Here is a 26406-nt window from a genome sequence, read left to right as displayed (position 1 = left end):
TGTTTGTTTTTGCTTCACGTTTTTGGGACTATGTTGCCAGTTACATATATATTTATAAATGTTATATCTTCTTGATAGATTTACCCTGTTATAGTATAAAATGTCCTTTGTCTCTAATAACAATTTAAAGGCTGTTAAATTGTCTGGTATTAGTATAGCCACTCCAGCTCTCTTTTGGTTACTGCTTGCATGGTATATATTTTCTCATCCTTTTACTTTCAACCTATTTATTTCTTTGAACCTAAAGTGTTTCTCTTGTAGAAGCCATATAGTTGGATCATATATATCTATCAAGTCCTCCTATCTATGCCTTTTAGTTGGAGTATTTAATTCATTTACATTTAATGTAAATTACATTTAATTACTGATAAGACAGGATTTATATCTGCCATTTTGCTATTTATTTTCTGTATAGCTTATGCCTTTTTGTTTCTCATATCTTCTATTACTATCTTGTTCTGTGTTAAATAGATATTCTGGCGTACTTTTTAAATTTTTTTTTTTTACTGTTTTTAAAAATTACCTTCTTAGTGGTTCATCTAGGGATTACAATTAACATCTTAATTTATAACCTCCTAGCTCAGATTAATAGCCAAATAATTTCAGCACTATACAAAAATTCCATGATCTCTCCTCTCTGTGCTGTTACTGTCATATAAATTATATATTTATAAATTGTGTTCACATCAACATACATTTATGATTACTATTTTATGCAGTTGCCTTATAAATCAGATAGGAGAAAAACATGTTACAAGCAAAAAATGCATTTATATTTTCTTTTTATTTCTTATGTAGGTAACTTTACTGGTGTTCTTTATTTCTTCATGTGGATTCAAGTTAATGTCTGTGTCCTCTAATTTCAGCCTGTAGGACTCCCTTTAGTATTTCTCATAGGGTAGGTCTGCTTAGCAACAAATTCTTCCAGGTTTTGTTTATCTGGGAATGTCTTAATTTCTCTTTCATTTTGAAGGATAGTTGTGCTTGTTTGACAGTTTTTTCTTTCTTTTTATTTGTCCTCCCATTGCCTTTGGCTTCTATGGTTGTTGATGAGAAATCAATTCAATCTTACTGAGGATCCCTTTTATGTGATGAGATGCTCCTTTCTTGCTGCTTTCAAGATTCTTTCTTTGTCTTTCAACATTTTGCTTATGATGTATCTAGATATGGATCTCTCTAAGTTCATCCTACTTGGAATTTGTTTAGCTTCTTAGATATATAGATTAATGTTTGTCATCAAATTTTGGGAAATTTTTAGCCAATTATTTCTTCAAATATTTTCAATTCTGTTCATTTTCTCCTCCTCTTCTGGAGTTCCTGTTATGCATATGTTGCTGTGCTTGATGGTGTCCCACAGGTCTCTGAGGCTCTTTGTTTTTCTACATTTTTTTTTTTCCTCAGACTGCTGACTTTTTCTTTTGCCTGCTCAAATATGCTGTTAAGGCCCTCCAGTGAATTTTTAATATAAGTTATTGTACTTTTCAAGTCCCAATTTCTATTTGATTTCTTTTTATAATTTTTATCTCTTTATTGATATTCTTAATTTAGTGAGACATTGTTCTCATTCTTTCCTTAGTTTTTAAGCATGGTTTTCTTTAGTTCTCTGAACATATTTAAAATAGCTGACTTAAAGTCTTGTCTAATAAGAAGTCCAACATCTAGGCTTTGTAAGGGACACTCTATTGATTGCTGTTTTTTTCCTGTGTATGGGCCATACTTTCTTGTTTCTTTGCATGTCTTATAATTTTTTGTTGAAAAGTGGACAAGTTTAATAATATAATGTGACAACTCTGGAAATCAGATTATCCCCATACTCAGAGTTTGTTGTTGTCCATTTGTTTGTTTACATTTTTGAACTGATCTGTAAAGTCTGTATTCTTTGTCATGTGTGGGCACTAAAGTATCTATTAGGTTAGCTTAGTGGTCTCCTAATGATTAGACAGATATTTCCTTAAATGCCTGGAACCAATAAGTCTTCCAGTGTTTACCAAGGGGCTCTGTGTATGTTTCAGGGCACACCTTCAACACTAAGATAGTGGGCAACTCTGCCTTAGCCTTCACTTCCTGTTTGCACAGAGCCTCAAGGTCATCCAGAGGTGAGAACTTAAGGTCTACTAAGGTCTTACCTGAGCATGTGGATGGCCCTGGGCATGCCCAAAGCTCTACAAATTCAAGTGGTCTTCTAATTTCCAAGAATAAGTCAGAGCTTTTCAAAACCCCCTATGGACATATCATTTCCCAGCTTATCCTTTAAAAAGAAAAGCTGTTAGTTTATTGTTTGCCCCAACTGCTATCCATTACCTCAGGCAGTTCCAAAGTTAATCGATTGCATTTAATTGTTTTAGACAAGCACCCTTCTTCTCCCCAAGGAAAAAGGCAAACAAAGACAGCTTGTGAGTAATGCCCTTCCAGGGAACCACTAGACAGGTCAGATAATGACAGCTTTTTGGGAATGATGCTTTGAAGGAGCTCCAACTCTGTTCTGCTTCCTTCAACGGCTGCCAGGCTGCTGGTTTCCACTGAAATTGTGGGCTGTTGGTTTTTCAAGACTATCACAGAGGAAGAAAGGTAAGGACAGAAATAGGGCAAGTTAAAATGCCACAAAGCTTGCTGTTCTTTCCAACAGTCAGCTATTTTTCTTAAATAACACTCTCCAGATTGCTGCAAGTCTTTGACTAATTCTAAATTTTGAAAAGTTGATCTTGACAGTTTTTGCTAGTTTTCTGATTTTAGGAAGGAGAAAATTTTCAGAGGCCCTTACTCTGACATTTTTGTTAACTTTCAGTGTGTAGTGGTTTTAATTTGCATTTTGCTAATGACTAATGATGTTGAACATCTTTTTATGTGTTTACTTGCTATTTGTATATCTCCTTTGGTGAGGTTTCTGCTCAAATATTCTGCCCATTAAAAAAAATCAAGTTATTTATTATTGAGTTACATATTCTGAATTTAATATATTATTGAGTTATATATTCTGAATTTAAGTTCCTCATCAGATATATGTTTTGTTCACATTTTCTCCTAGTCTGTCTTATCTTTTAATTTTACTGACATCTTTTAAAAATAACAATTAATGCATTTTTACATATCATATAATTCACCATTTTCAAGTATACTACTCAGTGATTTTTTTCTTTTTTATTAAATTTACCAAGCTGTACATTATCACCATGAGTCAGCTTTAGAACATTTTCATCATCCACTATAATACCTCATACATATTTACGTTAGTCCCTCTTTCCTGTTAATCATGCCACAGGCAGTCACTAATCTACTTCCTGTCTTTATAGCTGTACCTTTTGTGGATATTTAACATAATGGAATCATACAATATGTGGTTGCTTGTGCCTGGCTTCTTTCATTGAGTTTAATGTTTTTGAGATACATCAATGTATTTGGACGCATTTGGAGTTCAGTCCTTTTTATTGCCAAATAATCTATTGTATAGATACACATACATTAACAATGTCTTTTGAAGAACATTTTAGCAATTTAACAAGAGAAATAAAAGCATATGCCCAAATTCTTCTATTCAAATATTCAGAGAAGTTTTATTCATTATAGCCAAAAACTGTAAAGAATCCAAATTTCCATCAACTAATTAAAGGATAATAAATTGCAATATATCAATATGTTGAGACTACTCAGAAATGACAAGGAATCATTGATACATATAATGACATGAAAAAAATCTCAAAAGCATTATGCTAAGTGAAAGAAATCAGACACAAAAGACTATAATCTATATGATTCCATCTATAGGAAATCTTAGAAAAGGCAAAATTATACTGACAGAAAGCATTTTAGTGATTGTGAGGAGATAGTAAGTAGGAAGAGGATTAACTGAATAGGGTACAGGGGTGTTTTCAGCCAATGGAAATCTCCTATATCATAATCGTGGTGATAGTTACATGACTGTTTACTTTTGTCAAAATGTGTCAAATTTTGGATGAACTTTCTTGTATGTAAATCATACCTCAGTAAAGATGATTTTTTAAAAGCATGATATGTCCCTATTCTTCCTTCATTTCTAACAAAGGCTCCATTATCTGCCGGGTCAGGCTATTCTAGTACTTACTTAGAAGTTTCTGTGTTTAATTAAATGCTGGAAATTTTAGTTATGAATGATCATTTAACCCTTAAATTCATTGTTTATAACCACGGAGTTGAATAACAATTTTCCTAGGGACTTCCCTGGCGGTCCAGTGGTTGAGACTCCACATTCCCAATGCATGGGGCATGGGTTCAATCCCTGATAAGGGAACTAAGATCCCACATGCCACACTGCATGGCCAAAAATAAAAAAATAAAAATAAAAAAATTTTCCTAAAATACTCTGATAAAATATATAAGCCAATCCAACTTCCAGATGGCCTAAGTTCTCCTGAAAATGACCTATACATTTCAGAGACATAAAAAACAAACTTATTATGCACCATATGTACACAGAGCAATGTGGATAGATCATAAAGCACAGTGCTATATTAAAAAAAAAAGAAGATATGGAAGAAGGTCTTCTTACTATACCATTTATGTCAACTAACAATACATGTACTTTATGTTCATTCTCATGTTTGACTGGGTTATACAAACAAAAAGCCATCAAATACCTACAGCAAGAATGGCAACAGGACTAGGAAATGAGGATAAAAGGTAGTTAATGAAAAAGTTAATTGAAATCAGTCAATCAATCAAAAGAGATCTAATACAGACCAAAGACATGCTGTGGTTCAAGGAATATGATTAACTCCCCCTCTGCATAAAAGTTCCAAATAAAACAAAAACTTAGATGATCTTAAAACTAACAAAGACTCAAAAAACATATATGACAGGATTTTGGATAAATAACAGAATTGGGTCATTTATCTAACCTACTAGTTAAAAATTTTTATTGGAGAAAACACTCACTGTCTTTACTAGTAGAATAACGCAAATACAAAATGGTTTAATATGGCAGGGTTCTCAATCACACTCACTCAATGTTATCTCCTCAAATATTAGAAATGAAGAAATTAGCAAAAATAAAAAAGCAAAGCAGGATTAAGAAAAGAAGATTTATTCAGTAAGGGAATACAACCAATCTCAAAGCCAAACAAAGTATAACATTCCCCTCTAGGGAATCATGTGAGAGATAAAGGGTGGATAAGTATACACAATGGATAAAAATACACATCCATAGCATATTTGTGGATATGAGGATCATATCTACAGTCAAAGCATTAATTTAAAGAAGACTTGCTCCTTGGCAGGTACGGCACAAATTATGTGGTCTCGTCTGATCCCAGCAGGTCTGGGCCAAACCAGTGCCTAGCAGGTTCGAAGAGAAGAGAGCCATGTGGATGAAACGCTCTTGGTGCTGCAGCCAGGAGTCAGTGCTGTGCCTCTGAGGTGGGAGAGCCAACTTCAGGGCACTGGTCCACAAGAGACCTCCCAGCTCCACATAATATCAAACGGCAAAAAACTCCCAGAGATCTCCATCTCAACACCAGCACCCAGTTTCACTCAACGACCACCAAGATACAGTGCTGGACATCCTACGCCAAACAACTAGCAAGACAGGAACACAACCCCACCCATTAGCAGAGAGGCTGCCTAAAATCATAATAAGTCCACAGACACCCCAAAACATACCACCAGAGGTGGACCTGCCCACCAGAAAGACAAGATCCAGCCTCATCCACCAGAACACAGGCACTAGTCCCCTCCACCAGGAAGCCTACACAGCCCACTGAACCAACTTTAGCCACTGGGGACAGACACCGAAAACAACGGGAACTATGAACCTGCAGCGTGCGAAAAGGAGACCCCAAACACAGTAAGATAAGCAAAATGAGAAGACAGAAAAACACTCAGCAGATGAAGGAGCAAGATAAAAACCCACCAGACCTAACAAATGAAGAGGAAATAGGCAGTCTACATGAAAAAGAATTCAGAATAATGATAGTAAAGATGATCCAAAATCTTGGAAATAGAATAGAGAAAATGCAAGAAACATTTAACAAGGATCTAGAAGAACTAAAGATACAAGCAATGATGAACAACACAATAAATGAAATTAAAAACACTCTAGATCGGGCTTCCCTGGCACAGGGAGTCCGCCTGCTGATGCAGGGGGCGCGGGTTCGTGCCCTGGTCTGGGACGATCCCACATGCCACGGACTGGCTGGGCCTGTGAGCCATGGCTGCTGAGCCTGCGCGTCTGGAGCCTGTGCTCCGCAAAGGGAGAGGCCACAGAAGTGAAAGGCCCATGTACTGCAGAAAAATAAATAAATAAATAAATAAAATAAATACTCTAGAAGGGATCAGTAGCAGAACAACTGAGGCAGAAGAACGGATAAGTGACCTGGAAGATAAAATAGTGGAAATAACTACTGCAGAGCAGAATAAAGAAAAAAGAATGAAAAGAACTAAGGACAGTCTCAGAGACCTCTGGGACAACCTTAAATGCACCAACATTCGAATTATAGGGGTTCCAGAAGAAGAAGAGAAAAAGAAAGGGACTGAGAAAATATTTGAAGAGATTATAGTTGAAAACTTCCCTAATCTGGGAAAGGAAATAGTTAATCAAGTCCAGGAAGCACAGAGAGTCCCATACAGGATAAATCCAAGGAGAAACACGCCAAGATACATATTAATCAAACTGTCAAAAATTAAATACAAAGAAAACATATTAAAAGCAGCAAGGGAAAACCAACAAATAACACACAAGGGAATCCCCATAAGGTTAACAGCTGATCTTTCAGCAGAAACTCTGCAAGCTAGAAGGGACTGGCAGGATATATTTAAAGTGATGAAGGAGAAAAACCCAAAACCAAGATTACTCTACCCAGCAAGGATCTCATCCAGATTTGATGGAGAAATTAAAACCTTTACAGACAAGCAAAAGCTGAGAGAGTTCAGCACCATCAAACCAGCTTTACAGCAAATGCTAAAGGACCTTCTCTAGGCAAGAAACACAAGAGAAGGAAACGACCTACAATAACGAACCCAAAACAATTAAGAAAATGGGAATAGGAACATACATATTGATAATTACCTTAAATGTAAATGGATTAAATGCTCCCACCAAAAGACACAGATTGGCTGAATGGATACAAAAACAAGACCCATATATATGCTGTCTCAAGAGACCCACTTCAGACCTAGAGACACATACAGACTGAAAGTGAGGGGATGGAAAAAGATATTCCATGCAAATGGAAACCAAAAGAAAGCTGGAGTAGCAATTCTCATATCAGACAAAATAGACTTTAAAATAAAGACTATTACAAGAGACAAAGAAGGACACTACATAATGATCAAGGGATTGATCCAAGAAGAAGATATAACAATTGTAAATATTTATGCACCCAACATAGGAGCACCTCAATACATAAGGCAAATACTAACAGCCATTAAAGGGGAAATCAACAGTAACACATTCATAGTAGGGGACTTTAACACCCCACTTTCACCAATGGACAGATCATCCAAAATGAAAATAAATAAGGAAACACAAGCTTTAAATGATACATTAAACAAGATGGACTTAATTGATATCTATAGGACATTCCATCCAAAAACAACAGAATGCACACTTTTCTCAAGTGCTCATGGAACATTCTCCAGGATAGATCATATCTTGGGTCACAAATCAAGCCTTGGTAAATTTAAGAAAATTGAAATTGTATCAAGTATCTTTTCCGACCAAAATGCTATGAGACTAGATATCAATTACAGGAAAACATCTGTAAAAAATACAAACACATGGAGGCTAAACAATACAGTACTTAATAACGAAGCGATCACCGAAGAAATCAAAGAGGAAATAAAAAAATACCTACAAACAAATGACAATGGAGACACGACGACCCAAAACCTATGGGATGCAGCAAAAGCAGTTCTAAGAGGGAAGTTTATAGTAATACAATCCTACTTTAAGAAACAGGAAACATCTCGAATAAAAAACCTAATCTTGCACCTAAAGCAATTAGAGAAAGAAGAAAAAAAAAAACCCAAAGTTAGCAGAAGGAAAGAAATCATAAAAATCAGATCAGAAATAAATGAAAAATAAATGAAGGAAACTATAGCAAAGATCCATAAAACTAAAAGCTGGTTCTTTGAGAAGATAAACAAAATGGATAAACCATTAGCCAGACTCATCAAGAAAAAAAGGGAGAAGACTCAAATCAATAGAATTAGAAATGAAAAAGGAGAAATAACAACTGACACTGCAGAAATACAAAAGATCATGAGAGATTACTACAAGCAACTCTATGCCAATAAAATGGACAACCTGGAAGAAATGAACAAATTCTTAGAAAAGCACAACCTGCCAAGACTAAATCAGGAAGAAATAGAAAATATGAACAGACCGATCACAAGCATTGAAATTGAAACTGTGATTAAAAATCTTCCAACACACAAAAGCCCAGGACCAGATGGCTTTACAGGCAAATTCTATCAAACATTTAGAGAAGAGCTAACACCTATCCTTCTCAAACTCTTCCAAAATATAGCAGAGGGAGGAACACTCCCAAACTCATTCTACGAGGCCACCATCACCTTGATACCAAAACCAGACAAGGATGTCACAAAGAAAGAAAACTACAGCCCAATATCACTGATAAACATAGATGCAAAAATCCTCAACAAAATATTAGTGAACAGAATCCAACAGCACATTAAACGGATCATACACCATGATCAAGTGGGGTTTATTCCTGGAATGCAAGGATTCTTCAATATATGCAAATCAATCAACGTGATACACCATATTAACAAATTGAAGGACAAAAACCATATGGTCATCTCAATAGATACAGAGAAAGCTTCTGAGAAAATTCAATACCCATTTATGATTAAAAAAAAACCCTGCAGAAAGTAGGCATAGAGGGAACTTTCCTCAACATAATAAAGGCCATATATGACAAACCCACAGCCAAAATCGTCCTCAGTGGTGAAAAAGTGAAAGCATTTCCACTAAGATCAGGAAGAAGACAAGGTTGCCCACTCTCACCACTCTTATTCAACATAGTTTTGGAAGTTTTAGCCACAGCAATCAGAGAAGAAAAGGAAATAAAAGGAATCCAAATTCGAAAAGAAGAAGTAAAGCTGTCACTTTTTGCAGATGACATGATACTCTACATAGAGAATCCTAAAGATGCTACCAGAAAACTACTAGAGCTAAGCAATGAATTTGGTAAAGTAGCAGGATACAAAATTAATGCACAGAAATCTCTGGCATTCCTATACACTAATGATGAAAAATCTGAAAGTGAAATCAAGAAAACACTCCCATTTACCATTGCAACAAAAAGAATAAAATATCTAGGAATAAACCTACCTAAGGAGACAAAAGACCTATATGCAGAAAATTATAAGACACTGATGAAAGAAATTAAAGATGATACAAATAAATGGAGAGATATACCATGTTCTTCGATTGGAAGAATCAACATTGTGAAAATGACTCTACTACCCAAAGCAATCTACAGATTCAATGCAATTCCTATCAAACTACCACTGGCATTTTTCACAGAACTAGAAAAAAACATTTCACAATTTGTACGGAAACACAAAAGACCCCGAATAACCAAAGCAATCTTGAGAACGAAAAACGGAGCTGGAGGAATCAGGCTCCCTGACTTCAGACTATACTACAAAGCTACAGTAATCAAGATAGTATGGTACTGGCACAAAAACAGAAATATAGATCAATAGAACAGGATAAAAAGTCCAGAGATAAACCCATGCACATATGGTCACCTTATCTTCGATAAAGGAGGCAGGAATGTACAGTGGAAAAAGGACAGCCTCTTCAATAAGTGGTGCTGTGGGCTTCCCTGGTGGCGCAGTGGTTGAGAATCTGCCTGCCAATGCAGGGGACACGGGTTCAAACCCTGGTCTGGGAAGGTCCCACATGCCGCAGAGCAACTAGGCCCATGAGCCACACTACTGAGCCTGCAAGTCTGGAGCTTGTGCTCTGCAACAAGAGAGGCCGCGACAATGAGAGGCCCGCACACCACTATGAAGAGTGGCCCCCACTCGCCGCAACTAGAGAAAGCCCTCGCACAGAAACAAAGACCCAACACAGCCCAAAATAAATAAATTAATTAATTAAAATTAAAAAAATAAAAATAAATAAGTGGTGCTGGGAAAACAGGACAGGTACATGTAAAAGTATGAGATTAGATCACTTCCTAACACCATACACAAAAATAAACTCAAAATGGTTTAAAGACCTAAATGTAAGGCCAGACACTATCAAACTCTTAGAGGAAAACATAGGCAGAACACTCTATGACATAAAACACAGCAAGATCCTTTTTGACCCAACTCCCAGAGAAATGTAAATAAAAACAAAAATAAACAAATGGGACCTAAAGAAACTTCAAAGCTTTTGCACAGCAACAGAAACCATAAACAAGACCAAAACAGAACCCTCAGAATGGGAGAAAATATTTGCAAATGAAGCAACTGACAAAGGATTAATCTCCAAAATTTACAAGCAGCTCATGCAGCTCAATAACAAAAAAACAAACAACCCAATCCAAAAATGGGCAGAAGACCTAAATAGACATTTCTCCAAAGAAGATATACAGACTGCCAACAAACACATGAAAGAATGCTCAACATTATTAATCATTAGAGAAATGCAGATCAAAACTACAATGAGATATCATCTCACACCAGTCAGAATGGCCATCATCAAAAAATCTAGAAACAATAAATGCTGGAGAGGTTGTGGAGAAAAGGGAACACTCTTACACTGATGGTGGGAATGTGAATTGGTATAGCCACTATGGAGAACAGTATGGAGGTTCCTTAAAAAACTACAAATAGAACTACATTATGACCCAGCAATTGTACTACTGGGCATATACCCTGAAAAAACCATAATTCAAAAAGAGTCATGTACCAAAATTTTCATTGCAGCTCTATTTACAATAGCCAGGAGATGGAAACAACCTAAGTGTCCATTAGAGGATGAATGGATAAAGAAGATGTGGCACATATATACAATGGAATATTACTCAGCCATAAAAAGAAATGAAATTAAGCTATTTGTAATGAGGTGGATGGACCTGGAGTCTGTCTTATAGAGTGAAGTAAGTCAGAAAGAGAAAGACAAATACCATATGCTAACACATATATATGGAATTAAAAAAAAATGTCATGAAGAACCTAGGGGTAAGACAGGAGTAAAGACACAGACCTACTAGAGAATGGACTTGAAGATATGGGGAGGGGGAAGGGTAAGCTGTGACAAAGTAAGAGAGTGGCATGGACATATACACACTACCAAATGTAAAATAGATAGCTAGTGGGAAGCAGCCACATAGCACAGGGAGATCAGCTCGGTGCTTTGTGACCACCTAGAGGTGTGGGATAAGGAGGGTGGGAGGGAGGGAGATGCAAGAGGTAAGAGATATGGAAACATATGTATATGTATAACTCATTCACTTTGTTATAAAGCAGAAACTAGCACACCATTGTAAAGCAAATATACTCCAATAAAGATGAAAGAAAGAAAGAAAAGAAAGAAAGAAAGAAAGAAAGAAAGAAAGAAAGAAAGGGAAAGAAAGAAAGAAAGAAAGGAAAGAAAGGAAGGAAGGAAGGAAGGAAGGAAGGAAGGAAGGAAGGAAGGAAGGAAGAAAGAAAGAAAGAAAGAAAGAAAGAAAGAAAGAAAAAAAAAAAAAAAAGAGAAATAATGGTCCTGTTTGTTAACATGTCCAGGCTTCAAGGACAGAAATAACATTTTCAGTAGAACAGAGGAAGTATATAAGTACAGTTTTCTACTTTAGCATTATCCTTTCATTTCAAAGAAATCTAGAAAATCAATCAATTCATGTTATGTAAGTGTAAATAAATATGAATAGGTACTTAATTAAAAACCTATTTTGAAAAAGGAGAGAATAAAGAAGCACAATAAGTATTTGATAAACTGAACTGAAGAGGGAAATGACAGATCTTAGCTCTAGAAGGACCTTAGACTAAGATGAAATTTCCTGAACTTTCATTTTATTGATATAGAATAGAAGGGAAAAGTCCAAGAGGAAGAAAAGAGAACGTGAACTTCTGCTCCCATGTAAATGGTTCAAAGTTAGGTTAATTACCAGGGAATGAGTCTCAGGTTTGCTACTACTGCAGAACTGAGCCCTCAGATGGCCTCATTCAGACACCCACATAGCCCGCTCTTCCTTTAGCACTACATCAGTTACCTGTGAGCCAAAAGCCAAGGAATCCCAGAGCACTACGCCCCACATATTTTTTTTTTCAATATTGTTTTGTAGAATAAAAAAGAAGGCAGGCCTAGGCTGATATTAAGCATGTGAGGGCTTCCCTGGTGGCGCAGTGGTTGAGAGTCCGCCTGCCGATGCAGGGGACGCGGGTTCATGCCAAGGTCTGGGAGGATCCCACGTGCCGCGCGGAGCAGCTGCGCCCGTGGGCCATAGCCGCTGAGCCTGCGCGTCCGGAGCCTGTGCTCGGCAACGGGAGAGGCCACAGCAGTGAAAGGCCCGCGGCCCTCGAACAGCAAAAAAAAAAAAAAAGCATGTGAAGTTTAAATACTTCTCCTAAACAGAAACAATAGCCTATTGCCATTAAGATTGATTCCCATTTCCTAAGGTTTGAAAGGCTCTTTGACCAGATTTAATCAGAGGGTTTTATATGAGAGAACAAAATATCTGAAGTAATGCAAGTCTCAGATAACATTTAAGTCCAATGTACTATTTTGAGACTGTTTCAATTGAAGACGGTTAGCAACAATCCTTTTTCAACTCCTGTAAACTGCTACACCTACCCTTCTTTAAAGAATCCCATCACGCCCTCATGTTGCTCAGTGGAAATGGTAGAGGTGGGGTATCTATTCATTGTACCATTAAGTAAAAGCAAAAAGATTACCTTCTGATTTTACCACCCCCATCCCTGCCTTGGACTCTTCCAGGACCATAATTTACTCTGAGATAATGTGCTTATTCCACAAGTGCTTAAATTTGAGTAGCTTAGATCCTCTCTAAATCATACTTCAGACACAAAAAAGAATGTATAGAAGAGTCTGGATATACTAGTTAGAAATTGTTATTCTAGACCCCTCCCCACCAAAAAAATTAAAACATAAGGTAAAACTTGTAAGGAAAGGAAATTCTAAATACAAAGCAAATGTCAGTCACTTTCAAATGATCTACTTGTTTGTTCTTTATCCATCTGTCTCTCTACTCCTTTCTGGGAAGGGCCCTTACTTCCTCATCTTAAATGGCTCCTGGTTAGTACTAAAAGATAAAAATAAGCCAGCCAAATCACAACTCCTGGTCACTTCCTAGAATGAGGAGGTGTAACACAAACACAGTCCAGGACAAAAGAAGGAAGCGTTCTTGTGATACATATACCATAGGATATGCTGAAACACTGTGTCAAATTTATACGAATTTTTGATAGTTAAGAAAAGTTCACATTTGCTATCATTCCCTTAAGCCATGTCTTCTATACTCCCAAAGGATATTAATTTACTCTCTTTTGCCACCAGGAGTATTTCATTGTGAAAGTCCAAGAAGTACCGGTACAGGGGAAAATAAAAACCCAGCAACCCTGAACCTGGTGTCATACCATGGGGGTTAAAGTCCCAGATCTACTCCCGACATACTAACCATGTGACCTTGGCCATCTCACTTACCTCTCATTTTCTTGACTGAGATCACACCACTTATGATTTTCTGTACCTCTTAAAATATAAGTTTCTATTCAAATGCAAGGTGTAAGTAATATTTTATTTATGATCTAAGTGATTTAGTCTAAGGCAAATGATATAGAAGCCCTGAAAAAATATAAACTTATACTTCAAAAAGCATGATCTTGCTCCCATGTTAAATTTTCCTTCCTTCTATTGCATTAAAAGAAATATGAAAAAAAAGAGAGATATGAGATTAGTGGAGCAACACATAGTTTTCTGTAGTGTCATGGGATGGAAAAAACTAAGCGTGAGTAATTGGTAGTTAAAGTTATAAGGAGTTACAAAAGACTATACTTAACCCCTTGAGAAGAAGCAAGAATGGTCCTAGGAATTAAAAGAAGATTGGATTCCTTCCTGATAATTGTTGGAGAGGCCAAGACCAGGGCATAACAAGTTGGTCCTCCACAACTATGCTGCTTTGGCAAACAAAAATTTTTCTAGTTCACTGTCTGATCAAAATGTTAAAAATGGATCTGTCCACCAAAAAGTAGGAAATCTGCAGTGCAAATAAGTAGAGGACCTGGATGACAAGTTCAAAGATCACCAGACACTGCAAGAAAAGCAAGTATTTCAGGACAGCAGAGTAATTTGCTAATTTGGAAGTGCAGTGGCACAATGCTACTTTATTTAGGCATTCTTTGACAAATCCAAACATGTGAGTAAAAGTAAAATTAACTGTCAAAAAGGGAGAACATTTTCAAATGTTCTCAGCTAGAGCTTAGTGGTATTAAGGGGCTTTCTTTTCCTCCCAATAGCAATAGCACATTGTTGGCCCAAGTGAAGCTGTTATTTGTACAAAAACCTTTTGGACAATCCATGAAACAGAGTTGGTCAAACTAACTCTTGAGATAAGGACCCTGCAAATGGTTATAAACATATGATCTGCATTACAGTTAGTCTTGGACAAAATGATCTTTATCAGATTTTGTCTTAAGTTTATCCAAGTCTTGACATTTGAATATTGTTTTTCCTCCAAAAAAATTAATGTGCTAATAACAGTTTTTTGAAATAGAGACAATTACAGAGATTATAGATGAACATTTATCTTCAGTTATCATAACACTAGTACAGTTTTAATAGAAGGTTGGAGGTAATATCTATTTAAATTAAATTAAGAAAAAGAAAAGAAGTTTACTTTTTCTGAGAAAGCAAATTGATATTTTTCTTTGATTTCCTTATACCTTGGAATGAAGGTCTGCTATTAAAACTTTCAATAAACCTTTAAAGTAAACTATGCTATAAAGCAATATTAAGTTTGGTCTTTAATGAGCCATTTTTGCTATTTTATAGGCATTCTAAAATGATAATGCATCCCCTAGTCACACTCTCCTAATACTGCCAACAAAGACATGGGGATGCATATCCATTGTCAGACAACATGGTACATGGAACATAAGCTGAGTTCTTGTACCGTCATTGACACTAATAAGCTCTGTGATCCTTAACCTCTCTTGATCTCAATTTTCTTCATTGTAAAACTAATGTACTTGAGGAGATTGTGTTTCTAATTTTTATTTGTTCAGTCTAGATAATATTTAGTGTGCATTTAATTTCATGAACTCCCCTAAGAACCTGTAGCCCATTAGTGGTGACCTCCGAACAACACATTCTTTAAGAATCTTACCAAAATTCTTTATTCTAGAGGTGGGGCAAAGAAGGGGAATGGGGAGGAAAGACATACAAACACTACTTACTTTTCAAAAAAATGTCTGATAATTATCAAGACAAAAGCATATGGAATGGTCATACATAAATGAGAGGGTTTCACAAAGACGAGTCCATCATGATCTTCAAGATCTGACCACTTTATTGTTGGAGGAAGCCAGAATCTTTCCAACCAAAACCATTCTTTAAACATCTGAAACATTCTAGAGAGATGGAAAAAGAATACATTAGACTTATAGAACAAATACTTAAAATTGAGACAACATTGACACCTTTAATCAAAATACCTAAACCCGAGAGTTTAGAACACAGGGTACTATTATTGAACAGAACGGAGTACTATTATTTACCGGGCTTCATGGAGCTTCATTGCATTAAACAGGAATTACTCTGCCAACACTCTCAGAAGAATTTCGGCTGTGGCATGGCAAACTGAAGTTTAATACACCACTGTTCACACTCTTGGCACAACATGTGTTAATATTATGGGTATGTGTCTTCCTCTTATATGTTTCTATGATATGAAAATTAATCTAACAATAATCTCTACAACTTCAACATGCCAAAGGCCAACCTCATGAAAGTTCCAAGTATGTATAAACCTTCGCTAGTATCCTAAGAACTTCTCCAGGAGATAAAGGGCAAGCATATTTAACTTCGTATTACAATAAAGAATTCAAATTAGTCCATGTCAACAAATATTTACAGAGATTCTATTATTTGTCAAGCCCTGTGCTAGGCACTGAGGATGCAAAGATTAAAAAGACAGCGTTCTTGCCTTAAGGACCTTATATTCTGTGGGCAAGGCAGGCCTGACAGACGACTCTGACACACTTTTTTCAGGTACAATGAAACAGGTTTGTAGTGGGTGCTGTGGGAACAAGGTGACCAGCACTGAGCCCAGCCAAGATGCGTCGGGAAAGCCCACTGGAGCAGATGATATTGAACAATGTTCAAGATGTCTTAAACGGTAAGTGGAAGTAAACCAGAGAAAGGCAGGAAAATGGGAAAGAGGGAATAGAAGTTTTAAGGAGAGAAAGTACACTGATCAAGTAACCAGAAACATAGAAGAACATTTAGATGCTCCAATCTCATCATTTAGGCTATGACAATTTTAATCTTGACATTTTGACCTTGAGGATGTTTTGATGTAATCCTTTAACAGTTAATCAGACAAAGAAGTCAAACGTCCACAGATTCACAGCAGGGTGGTCAAAATAACTCTGTCAAAACCTCTTGATTTGTAAATACCACGTGCCCATGGAACACCACCAGCAGTGTGGTTCCACCACAGCCTAAGAATCCAAGGTGTGGGATGCTGGGTCACACACAAGTGCCCAGAGTCTCGGTTTATTGTCCTGGCATAATTAATAATAGTGCCCCTTCCTTTCATAAGTGTCCCAGTTTGGGTAATAAATCATACAGTAACTCTCATCAAAAGGCTGGTGAGGGCTTCCCTGGTGGCGCAGCGGTTGAGAATCTGCCTGCTAATGCAGGGGACACGGGTTTGAGCCCTGGTCTGGGAGGATCCCACATGCCGCAGAGCAACTAGGCCTGTGAGCCATAACTACTGAGCCTGCGCGTCTGGAGCCTGTGCTCCGCAACAAGAGAGGCCACGATAGTGAGAGGCCCACGCACTGTGATGAAGAGTGGCCCCCGTTTGCCACAACTAGAGAAAGCCCTCACACAGAAATGAAGACCCAACACAGCAAAAATAAATTAATTAATTAATAAACTCCTACTCCCAACATCTTCTTAAAAAAAAAAAATGGCTGGTGAGACAGTTCAGACTTGGTCACAGAGTGTCTGCAATCCAGGCTAAGGAGCTTGGGCTTTAACCAATGGAACCCAGGAAGAGTATTATGCAGAGGAATAAAATAATCAGATATTTTAGAAAGGTTGCTTGGGCAGCCAGGTCCTCTGAGAGCCCACGTGGTATCTTTGTGTCGATTACAGGATGGTGTCCCCTCTGGGCAGACACAGCCCTTCTTGCCAGCAGAATGAGATCTGGGTTTCAGCCTCCAGAACCCTCGGCCAGGCACACACATGGCTGCTCTCTGGCAGCAATATGGAGTACATTTCAGGACACAGGAAGACTGAAGAGCAATTAGGAGTTTGAAGCACTAAATATGGTCAGAAATTGGAAGCTGCAGAGAGCAGTGGTATCAGGCAGCTGAACCTGCTGATCACGCCATTTATGAGATTACACGTGAGATCTAAACTGGGTAGAGAATAAAGAGAGGCCAAGAAAGAAATGAGAAGGAGGGAAAAAAGTACAAAACTCAAGGGACCAGAGGCCAAAGAACAAGTCTGTTGGAAGTGGGACCCAAGAGAGCGGAAAGACTCAATCAGAGATGAGGATCAGAGTTGAGTATCAGCATTACAGATTTCTGATTTCAGATGAAGAAGAATTCCAGAGTGTGGACATCAATATGCTTCAGAAAAATCCACACCAAAACCAAATAACTAACCATGGTGAGATATTCCCTACTTTATTTCATTTCTCATCTGCTGCTCAGAGACACGTGCGTGAAAAGTAGCAGGAAACTGGTCACACCCACACCTGCAAGCCTTGCGTGGAGAAGGAGAGGGGCTGCCTTCTTTTTCATGTATTAATCATTTTACTGTAACTTCTACCCTGGAGGAGGGTAAGTAGCATTAATACAGTCGCAAAATTGTGCAAATACGGTGGAATAAAGATCATCAGGAAATATTTACTGAATACTTCCTATCAGTCTTTGGGTCTACAGAAAGGAAAGGGATGATCCTAGACTTCAGGGAGCTTACAACTGAGCCAGGACTGACCTGGATTTGGACTAGGGAGGAGACAGTGAGAACTGATGAAAGAGTTGTTAGGAAGGAAGAATTAACACACTTTGGCAAGGGAGCTGAGGATTCCAGCCTGGCTGCCTGGGCCATCTGACATAACTAACCAAAGAGGGAATTAAGAGAGGAAATCTGCATTGAAGTGCACAGCCGGATTGGGTCAGAACAAGAGCAGGCACAATTCTTTGAGTGAGACTACAGCTAAAATTCAAAATTCCTACAGATCTTAGAAATGAGCCCAGGTCACGGGAGTCTCTCCTGTAACGGACAAACCTTGTACCGTGCCTGTGTCCCTCACTGCATCAGAACGACCTACTCCTGCAAGGGGAGGTCTATTTCTTCCTAAAAGTTTGCCTTAGCATGTTCATTACTATATTAGCTCCAAATTTAATAGACTATGACTCAGGGAACAAATAGCAATGGCAGTGAGTTAGTTTTGATACTATTATAATAATCATTATACAAAATAGTTTGCTCACTCCTAAAATGTAACTCCAGGCAGTAAAGATTATTTTGTCCAGTGTGAAATATAACTAAATAAACAGCTTACAATGGTTATATAGGGGTTGCCACGCTAAATAATATGCAAGCAATGAAAAAAGATTTGTTGAAAGCCTAATAACTTTAATATCAAACAACCAAAAACATATATGGGGAGAGAGAAAGAACTCAGAAGTTAAGGGTGGCCCCCGGGTATATGTAGTTCAAATTGAGAAAAAAAATCTACACTATTTCCTCTTTCTTCATGTGCTGCCACCAAACATCAATTACTGCTGCTTCAAAAGAGTTAAGAATCTCTTCTTCACAGGACATACAAAAATTAACTCAAAATGAAGCACAGATCTAAATATAAGGGCTAAAATAATAACACTCTTAGAATATTATATAGGAGTAAATCTTCAACACCTGGGGTTAAGCAAAGCCTTCTTGCATATGACACCCAAAGCACAAACAACAAAATAAAAAATAGATAAATCGGACTTCATCAAAATTAACACATTTTGTGTTTCAATGGATACCATCAAGAAAGTTAAAAGACAATCCATATGCAGAGTGTGGAGAAAAGGGAACCCTCTTGCACTGTTGGTGGGAATGTAAATTGATACAGCCACTATGGAGAACAGTATGGAGGTCCCTTAAAAAACTAAAAATAGAACTACCATACGACCCAGCAATCCCACTGGGCATATACCCTGAGCATATACCCTGAGAAAACCATAATTCAAAAAGAGTCATGTACCAAAATGTTCATTGCAGCTCTATTTACAATAGCCAGGACATGGAAGCAACCTAAGTGTCCATCGACAGATGAATGGATAAAGAAGATGTGGCACATATATACAATGGAATATTACTCAGCCATAAAAAGAAATAAATTGAGTTATTTGTAGTGAGATGGATGGACCTAGAGTCTGTCATACAGAGTGAAGTAAGTCAGAAAGAGAAAAACAAATATCGTATGCTAACACATATATATGGAAGCTAAGAAAAAAAAAAAGGTCATGAAGAACCTAGGGGCAAGAAGGGAATAAAGACACAGACCTACTAGAGAATGGACTTGAGGATATGGGGAGGGGGAAGGGTAAGCTGTGACAAAGTGAGAGAGTGGCATGGACATATATACACTACCAAACGTAAAATAGATAGCTAGTGGGAAGCAGCCGCATAGCACAGGGAGATCAGCTCGGTGCTTTGTGACCACGTAGAGGGGTGGGATAGGGAGCGTGGGAGGGAGGGAGACGCTAGAGGGAAGAGATATGGGAACATATGTATAACTTATTCACTTTGTTATAAAGCAGAAACTAACACACCATTGTAAAGCAATTATACTCCAATAAAGATGTTAAAAAAAAACAGACAATCCATCGAATGGGAGGAAATATTTGAAAATCATATATCTGATAAGGGACTTGTATTTAGAATATATGAAGAACACTTAGAACTCAATAATAAAAGGACAAATAACCCAATTTAAAAATGGGCAAAGGATCTTGAATAGACATTTCATCAAAGAAGATATACAAATGGCCAATAGGCACATGGAAAAATGCTCAACATCATTAACCATGAGGGGAATGCAAATAAGAAACAAACCCAGAGATATCCTTCATTATACCCACTAAGATGGCTATAATCAAAAAGATAACAATGTTGGCAGGATGTGGAGAAATTGGAACCCTCATATATTGCTTGAGGGAAAGTAAAATGGTGCAGCTGCTGTGGAAAATAGTCCGCAGTTCCTTGAAATGTTAAACACGGAGTTATCATATGACCCAGCAATTCTACTCCTAGGTATATACTCAAGAGAATTGAAAGGATTCATGCTACGACATGGATGGCTCTTGAAAACATGCTAAGTAAAAGAAGCCAGGCAGAAAAGGCACATATTGTATAATTCCGGTCATGTGAAATGTTCAGAATAGGCAAATATAGGGAGACAAACAGTAGTTTAGTAGTTCCTTAGGGTGTACACGGGGGTGTGGGGGGAAGTGGGGAGTGGCTGCTAATGGGTACAGGGTTTCTTTTGGGGGTGATGAAAATGTTCATAAATTGAATGTGGTGCTGGTTGCACAACTCTGTGAATATACTAAAAAAACCATTAAATCGCACACTTTGGGTGAATTCTATGGTATGTGAGTTATATCTAAAATAAAAAAAGTTAAAGTCTCCTTCTGACTTATATATACTACCAAATGTAAAATAGATAGCTAGTGGGAAGCAGCCACATAGTACAGGGAGATCAGCTCGGTACTTTGTGACCACCTAGAGGGGTGGGATAGGGAGGGTGGGAGGGAGACGCAAGAGGGAGGGCATATGGGGATATATGTGTATGTATAGCTGATTCACTTTGTTATAAAGCAGAAAGTAACACACCATTGCAAATCAATTATACTCCAATAAAGATGTTAAAAAAATTTTTTTAATAAAATAAATAAATAAAAGTCTCCTTCTCAGCTTCATCCTCCTTTAACTTTTATATCTTTTAATCCATGACTCAGCCTGAACTTCATGCTAAAGCTTCCTATCATCTCATTTAAGGGTCTTGAGTTTTACCTCCCAAATTCACCTGAGTCAAGGTTGTGTCCACGGGAAATTCCCAGGCAGTGCAGTGGTTAGTGCTCCGCACTTTCACCGCCAAGGACGCGTGTTTGCTCCCTGGTCAACGAACTAAGATCCCACAAGCTGTGTGGTGCAGCCAAAAAAAAAAAAAAGATTGTGTTCATGAACCCAGAAAAATAAATAGTGAAGGAAAGACTATATCCAGATTCAGACTTCAGCATGATTTTGAAGTTAATGGCTTTCTGGGAGAAAATAAAAATTTCATGCTTTAAAAAGTAAAAACAGACTAACTCCTCTGAAGGAGAAATGGCTCTCTCAGATAACAGACTTCGGTATAGAGTGTTCAGGTCAACAGTCTAGCTCTGGGCAGTGGGCTTTACTCATCCAGGCTAACCCTCCAGCCAGCCTCTCTACCATACTTGCTCTCAAGACGAGATCCAGGGCTAAGCAGAGAGAGAACTGGGACTGGCACTCTCCTCCTCTTTTCTGCCATTTCATTCTAGTAGCAAGAAGCAAGTCACATTCTCTTAGCCTCTCAGTAGCTGTCTTAAGGCCACAAGCCTGTTCCAGGACCTCTGGCATCCTTTACAGTCATCTTTCCCTGACTCTAGTGTACAGGACGTGCTGTTCTAGAGGTAGCCCAGCTTTCAGCCCTCCTAGTAGCAGAGGAAATCAGCAATGTGTGTAGAGTTGGTACCATGCCTTTCCCACTGTGAAAGCCAAGATGGACAATTTTCCATCTGCTAGCAGTTGACCTGGGATGGCCTGGGGTTGGCAAAATGGAGGCTTTACTCAGGACTTTGAATCTGGACCAGACCGGGACGAGCTGCATCAGCAGCAGATGGCATTCTGCCTAGGCTGCTGCTGCTGAGAACACAGTTGTCATCTCTCAGCTTCCTGGCTTTCCTGATCACCTTAGTCTCTTGGTTTCTACTGTGGTCCAGGTCTGGTCCATCAGACCTGGTGCTGTGAGTCACTTTCAGTGAAGCCTTTTGTTTAAGGTAGTAAGAAAGAGGTGGATTCCATTGCTTACAATCAAGAGCACTGACTGATACACCTAGCATTTTCCCCACTCTCCTTCAGGAGAAACAGACAGCTCCAATTCAGCTGTCTGAACCTTAAATTTAGCAGAAGTGCCTGTTCTTAGGATTTCCTTCTAAATTTTAAATGGGGAAGCAGGAACTCCCTTGAGTAACTGAGGAGGGACTGGCAGCCTGTAGCATCTGTCAGTTTCTCCCTCTGGTTAGCCTTCGATCTCATCTTGCCCACAATGGGCACTTGTTGGTCCCCTTTTCTTTCTTTCTCTCCCATTTTTGCTCCTGTTCCGCCTACATTTCAAATGCGACAGTGGCACTCAGTCACTACTTAAGGGTTTTTTGGTTGTTCAGTGTAACAGAGGCTGCTGGCTTCCCTGACTCAGCCTTAAAAAGATGCCTGGTGAATGACAAACATTCACACAGTGAGTGGAACAGTACCTGTATGCTGTGTTAACTAACTATTGTGATATTTAAACAATCCTCAGATGGAAAGAGAATTAGAAAATATTGAGATGGAGAGATACCTGTGTTTTTAAAACCCCACAAGTTACTGCTCTAAAAAAAAAAAAATCCTGAGCATTTGCAACAATGAATCTGTCATTCAGGAGCCCTGCCTGTGACTCAGTCACTTTTGAACACTCTGAGAAGCTCACTGATTCCCACATCAAACTCATAGCCCATATCTCATCTTGATTCATTTGGCTGAACTCTAGGCCTTTCTGGCAACTGAAAATTGCCAACCGTATTGACAACTTTTCAGTCTCTGCTTAGTGTTCTCTCAGAAGCAAACGTATTCATTTACTCCTTGGCCATTCTCAGTCCCTTTTTTCTCATCAGCTACTCAAACTCCATTTTTTCCCATCCTTCGTACATTCTCTAAGTACTGAAATTCCTACTTAACATAAAAAAAATCTGAAGGAACTACAATTTTTATTTATATAAAAGAATCTGAAGCTATTTTTAAAAATAGGAAATATTTACAAGAAAAGTACCTGCAGTTATTTCTTTTTACTTTGGGGAAGTTCAGTAATGGAGGTGGCATCATAGCCCAGCTGTGTTTTCCCACTAATACTGTGGAAATTTTAAACCCTATTTTCAACTCCAGCTGCCAGTAGTTTGCAGGAAGACAATCTAATGAATGTAGGTTTTTATGACTCATTATTTTCTGACCTCATGGATACAGAACCCATCAGGGTGAAGGAAGCCTGTTGAGCCACTTTCTCAGACACACACCATTAAATCTGACCTTAGTACTTGAAGAAATAAAATTATCTGGGTTACAAGTTTATCACTATTTGAAGCAACATTTTTGTAAAGTACTGAAAAAATGTGGTACTCTAACTATTGCTGAGGTAAGAACTCCAAGTCAGGCTGAGTCTTTGGACAGCTTCTGGTAACTATCCATCTAATCCCTACTGTAAACATCACATCAGTTTAGAAGATAACTCTACAGAACATATCTCTTGGATGGAGGGGAGTGACAAGAAAGTATCTCTACAGAACAGAAAATATCTCTCAGATAGAGGACGGTGATGAGAAATGGGAAGTTAGGAAAACAAGTTAAATTGAAGTAAAGGCATATTCCTGAGCAATGCAGTGAGAGACACTCTTGAATCAGTATTCACAATTTCTGAGTATTATTATGGTTGGAGGATATGAGAGTTGGTGAGCGTTTTTGTGACTGGGTGACCAGCTGGATTACAGAGGGGCCAGGGTTCTCTGGTGAAGAGAAAGTCAGCTCCAGAAGAGCAAGGACTTTGCGTGGCTCATACACTACTGTATACCCAAAGTTTGCCACACAGTAGACACTATACAAGTGCTTGCTGAATGAACTGATGGAGGGTTTACTGAGGCTGGAATGGAGTTTTGAACAATAAAGCCATGACACTATGGCCAGAAATTATATCTAATTTATTGATAACTATGTACAACTTCATTTTCGTTAGCTGGAGAACAATTTTTAAAATTTGGTGTAGGAGGTCAGGTAAACATGTTTATCTAACTTTAGTCTACCTTAACTCTACTAACTCAACCAAAAGAACTGGTTTATGCCTTTAAGATAAAACACAAAAGAAAACATGAGCAGCTACTTGCTTCCTGTGAACAGTGTAAGGACTGAGCCAGCTGTAACTTCCAATTCTGAAAGCATTTTGAGTTGTGCCATTTCAAATGGATAAGACAATGCAAATGACAGAGCAACTTAACTCTGAAGGATATTTATTATGACTAAGTTAGTTTATAAAAATATAATAAATGCCTGGGCTTATAACTTTAGAAAACTGAAGAGAAGGAAAAAAAAAACCCTATACTTTATGTAAAGAAGTAATTAACTTACAACAAGATAAAAACAATTTTAATTCCCTCATATTGAATTTTACAATTATACCAACTTAAAGCCTCAAAGAAATTCAGAACAGATTTAGAAATGAAAAAGAAAATTTCAGAAGATCTGTAGCAGAAACATGGTATTACCTCAAAGATGCCGTTGAGGGGTGTCGGGATGTCCTAAGTATCCATTGATTCTGCCTTTTAGTTACAGACACCACCCCCCCACCCCCAGTTTAACCTGGCATGTGGCTACCCTGCCACACGAGGCAACATTTCCCAACCTCCCTCTATCACGGCTAGGTGCGGCCATGCGTGACCATGTCTGGGTCAATGACACAGGAGTAGGAACTGATTTGGGTAATCTCCCTAAAGACCAAGCTGCATGTCCTGGCTTCTCTCTGTCTTCCTTCCTGACAGCTGGAAATGGGGATGACAGAACTGGAGCAATTTTTGAAGCCAATTAGCACATTAGCCCTGGTCCACCCATATCTGAACTGTTATGTACAAGAGAAATAAACTTCTATTTCATGTAAGTCATTAGATTTTGACCCTGTTTGCCTGCTCTGTGAAATAAGTCTGGTCCCTTTGGTCCCTTTACCTACTTCCTTTGCCAGCTGGCCCAGGACCTTTCCAAGTAGGGAGTAGTGGAGAGATACTGCAGGAGGAAGAAGTTTCGCTTTTGGCTCTGGTGCACTCCCAGTGAAGCCTCCAGCAGCCCCCATCAGCCAGCAGAATCCACCAGCACCTTCCTGGGGAGTTTTGTGGCCAGAGTGTCTCCAGCGAGACACCTCCCGATGAACAGCACCCTAGAGGGCAGATTTCCCGCAAGCTTCTGAGGGCTAGTTCCATAGCCAGCCAGTTCTGCTGGTTTTCCATAGCGACCCCTCTGTGCCCTCTTCATCAGGGTCTGCACATCAGCCCTGGAGGCCTCTTCCTTGTGTACTGTATCTCCGCCCCAGGGGTCGTGACTGCTTCCTATAGCTGTGATTCCTATACTCTTTAGAGTTCTTCCTACTGGCCAATCCTTCATTCTCTAATCCTGATTGACTTGATGGAAAAGTCCAACAAGCTTTATGTGCTTACTCTAACACTAATTAACAAAAGCTTAAGTTATATGGAGCAAATCAAAAAGGCCTCTGAAATTGAAATTAGAAGAAAGGGCCTTCTCATTTTCCCCTTCTAATACTGTATATAGAGTTTGCTTATAGAGTAAAAGTTGACTTGAGATTTCAGGAAGATGTGCTTCTGCCTTTTTGCTTCCACTGATTCCAAAGCATAGGTTAATGTCCCCATGAGCCAGCTATCACTTTCTACTAGAACAATACTCTTTCATTGTTAGTACACATTATGGAAAAATTTCCAGCAAAACTAATAAACCCCTAAAATGCCAACAAGGCACTTGGCATCTGTACGGGGTCATGTTCTCCCTCAAGCGAAGGCTCTCCCCTGGTGCTGTTCTCTTCAGGCCATGTTTCTCTTGGCTCTATAATAAGACTTCACAATATGCCTTGATCTAGGTTCCTAACTTAAATATCCCCTTCCTAACTCAAATAATGAGCCAGTGAAGTTTTAATTCCTAGAAAAGCACAGGCAGGGTCACCATTTGCTGTTGTGTGCAGAAGAAACCCCACCTGGGGATGGCTCTGCCTGAGGCTTATTGCCCAAAACAAACTCCAGCTGTGTCTGGAGGCAGCGCTCACCTTCCTCCCCCTGTGTGCACTCTTCTGTGAGTGAGAAGCTTGTGGCATGGCCCTGGACCACTGGACCCCTGTCTGCTTT

At 38.5% G+C, this 26406-nt stretch overlaps 1 protein-coding gene across 1 annotated transcript in view; it reads right to left on the bottom strand.

Annotated features, from left to right (window-relative positions):
* Nucleotides 1–26406, bottom strand: part of CERS3 (ceramide synthase 3) — a 124004-nt gene that overhangs the window by 86080 nt on the left and 11518 nt on the right. Inside the window, exon 2 of the mRNA XM_019945767.3 lies at nucleotides 15406–15579. Within this exon, the coding sequence (XP_019801326.1) occupies nucleotides 15406–15578 (173 nt within the window). The 5' untranslated portion in view covers nucleotide 15579. The remainder of the gene's footprint in view (nucleotides 1–15405; nucleotides 15580–26406) is intronic.

This window comes from Tursiops truncatus, chromosome 2, assembly GCF_011762595.2.
Source record: "Tursiops truncatus isolate mTurTru1 chromosome 2, mTurTru1.mat.Y, whole genome shotgun sequence".
NCBI classification, from domain to species: domain Eukaryota; kingdom Metazoa; phylum Chordata; class Mammalia; order Artiodactyla; family Delphinidae; genus Tursiops; species Tursiops truncatus.
Note: the sequence above shows the minus strand (reverse complement) of the source record. Positions and strands in the feature narration are given on the sequence as shown.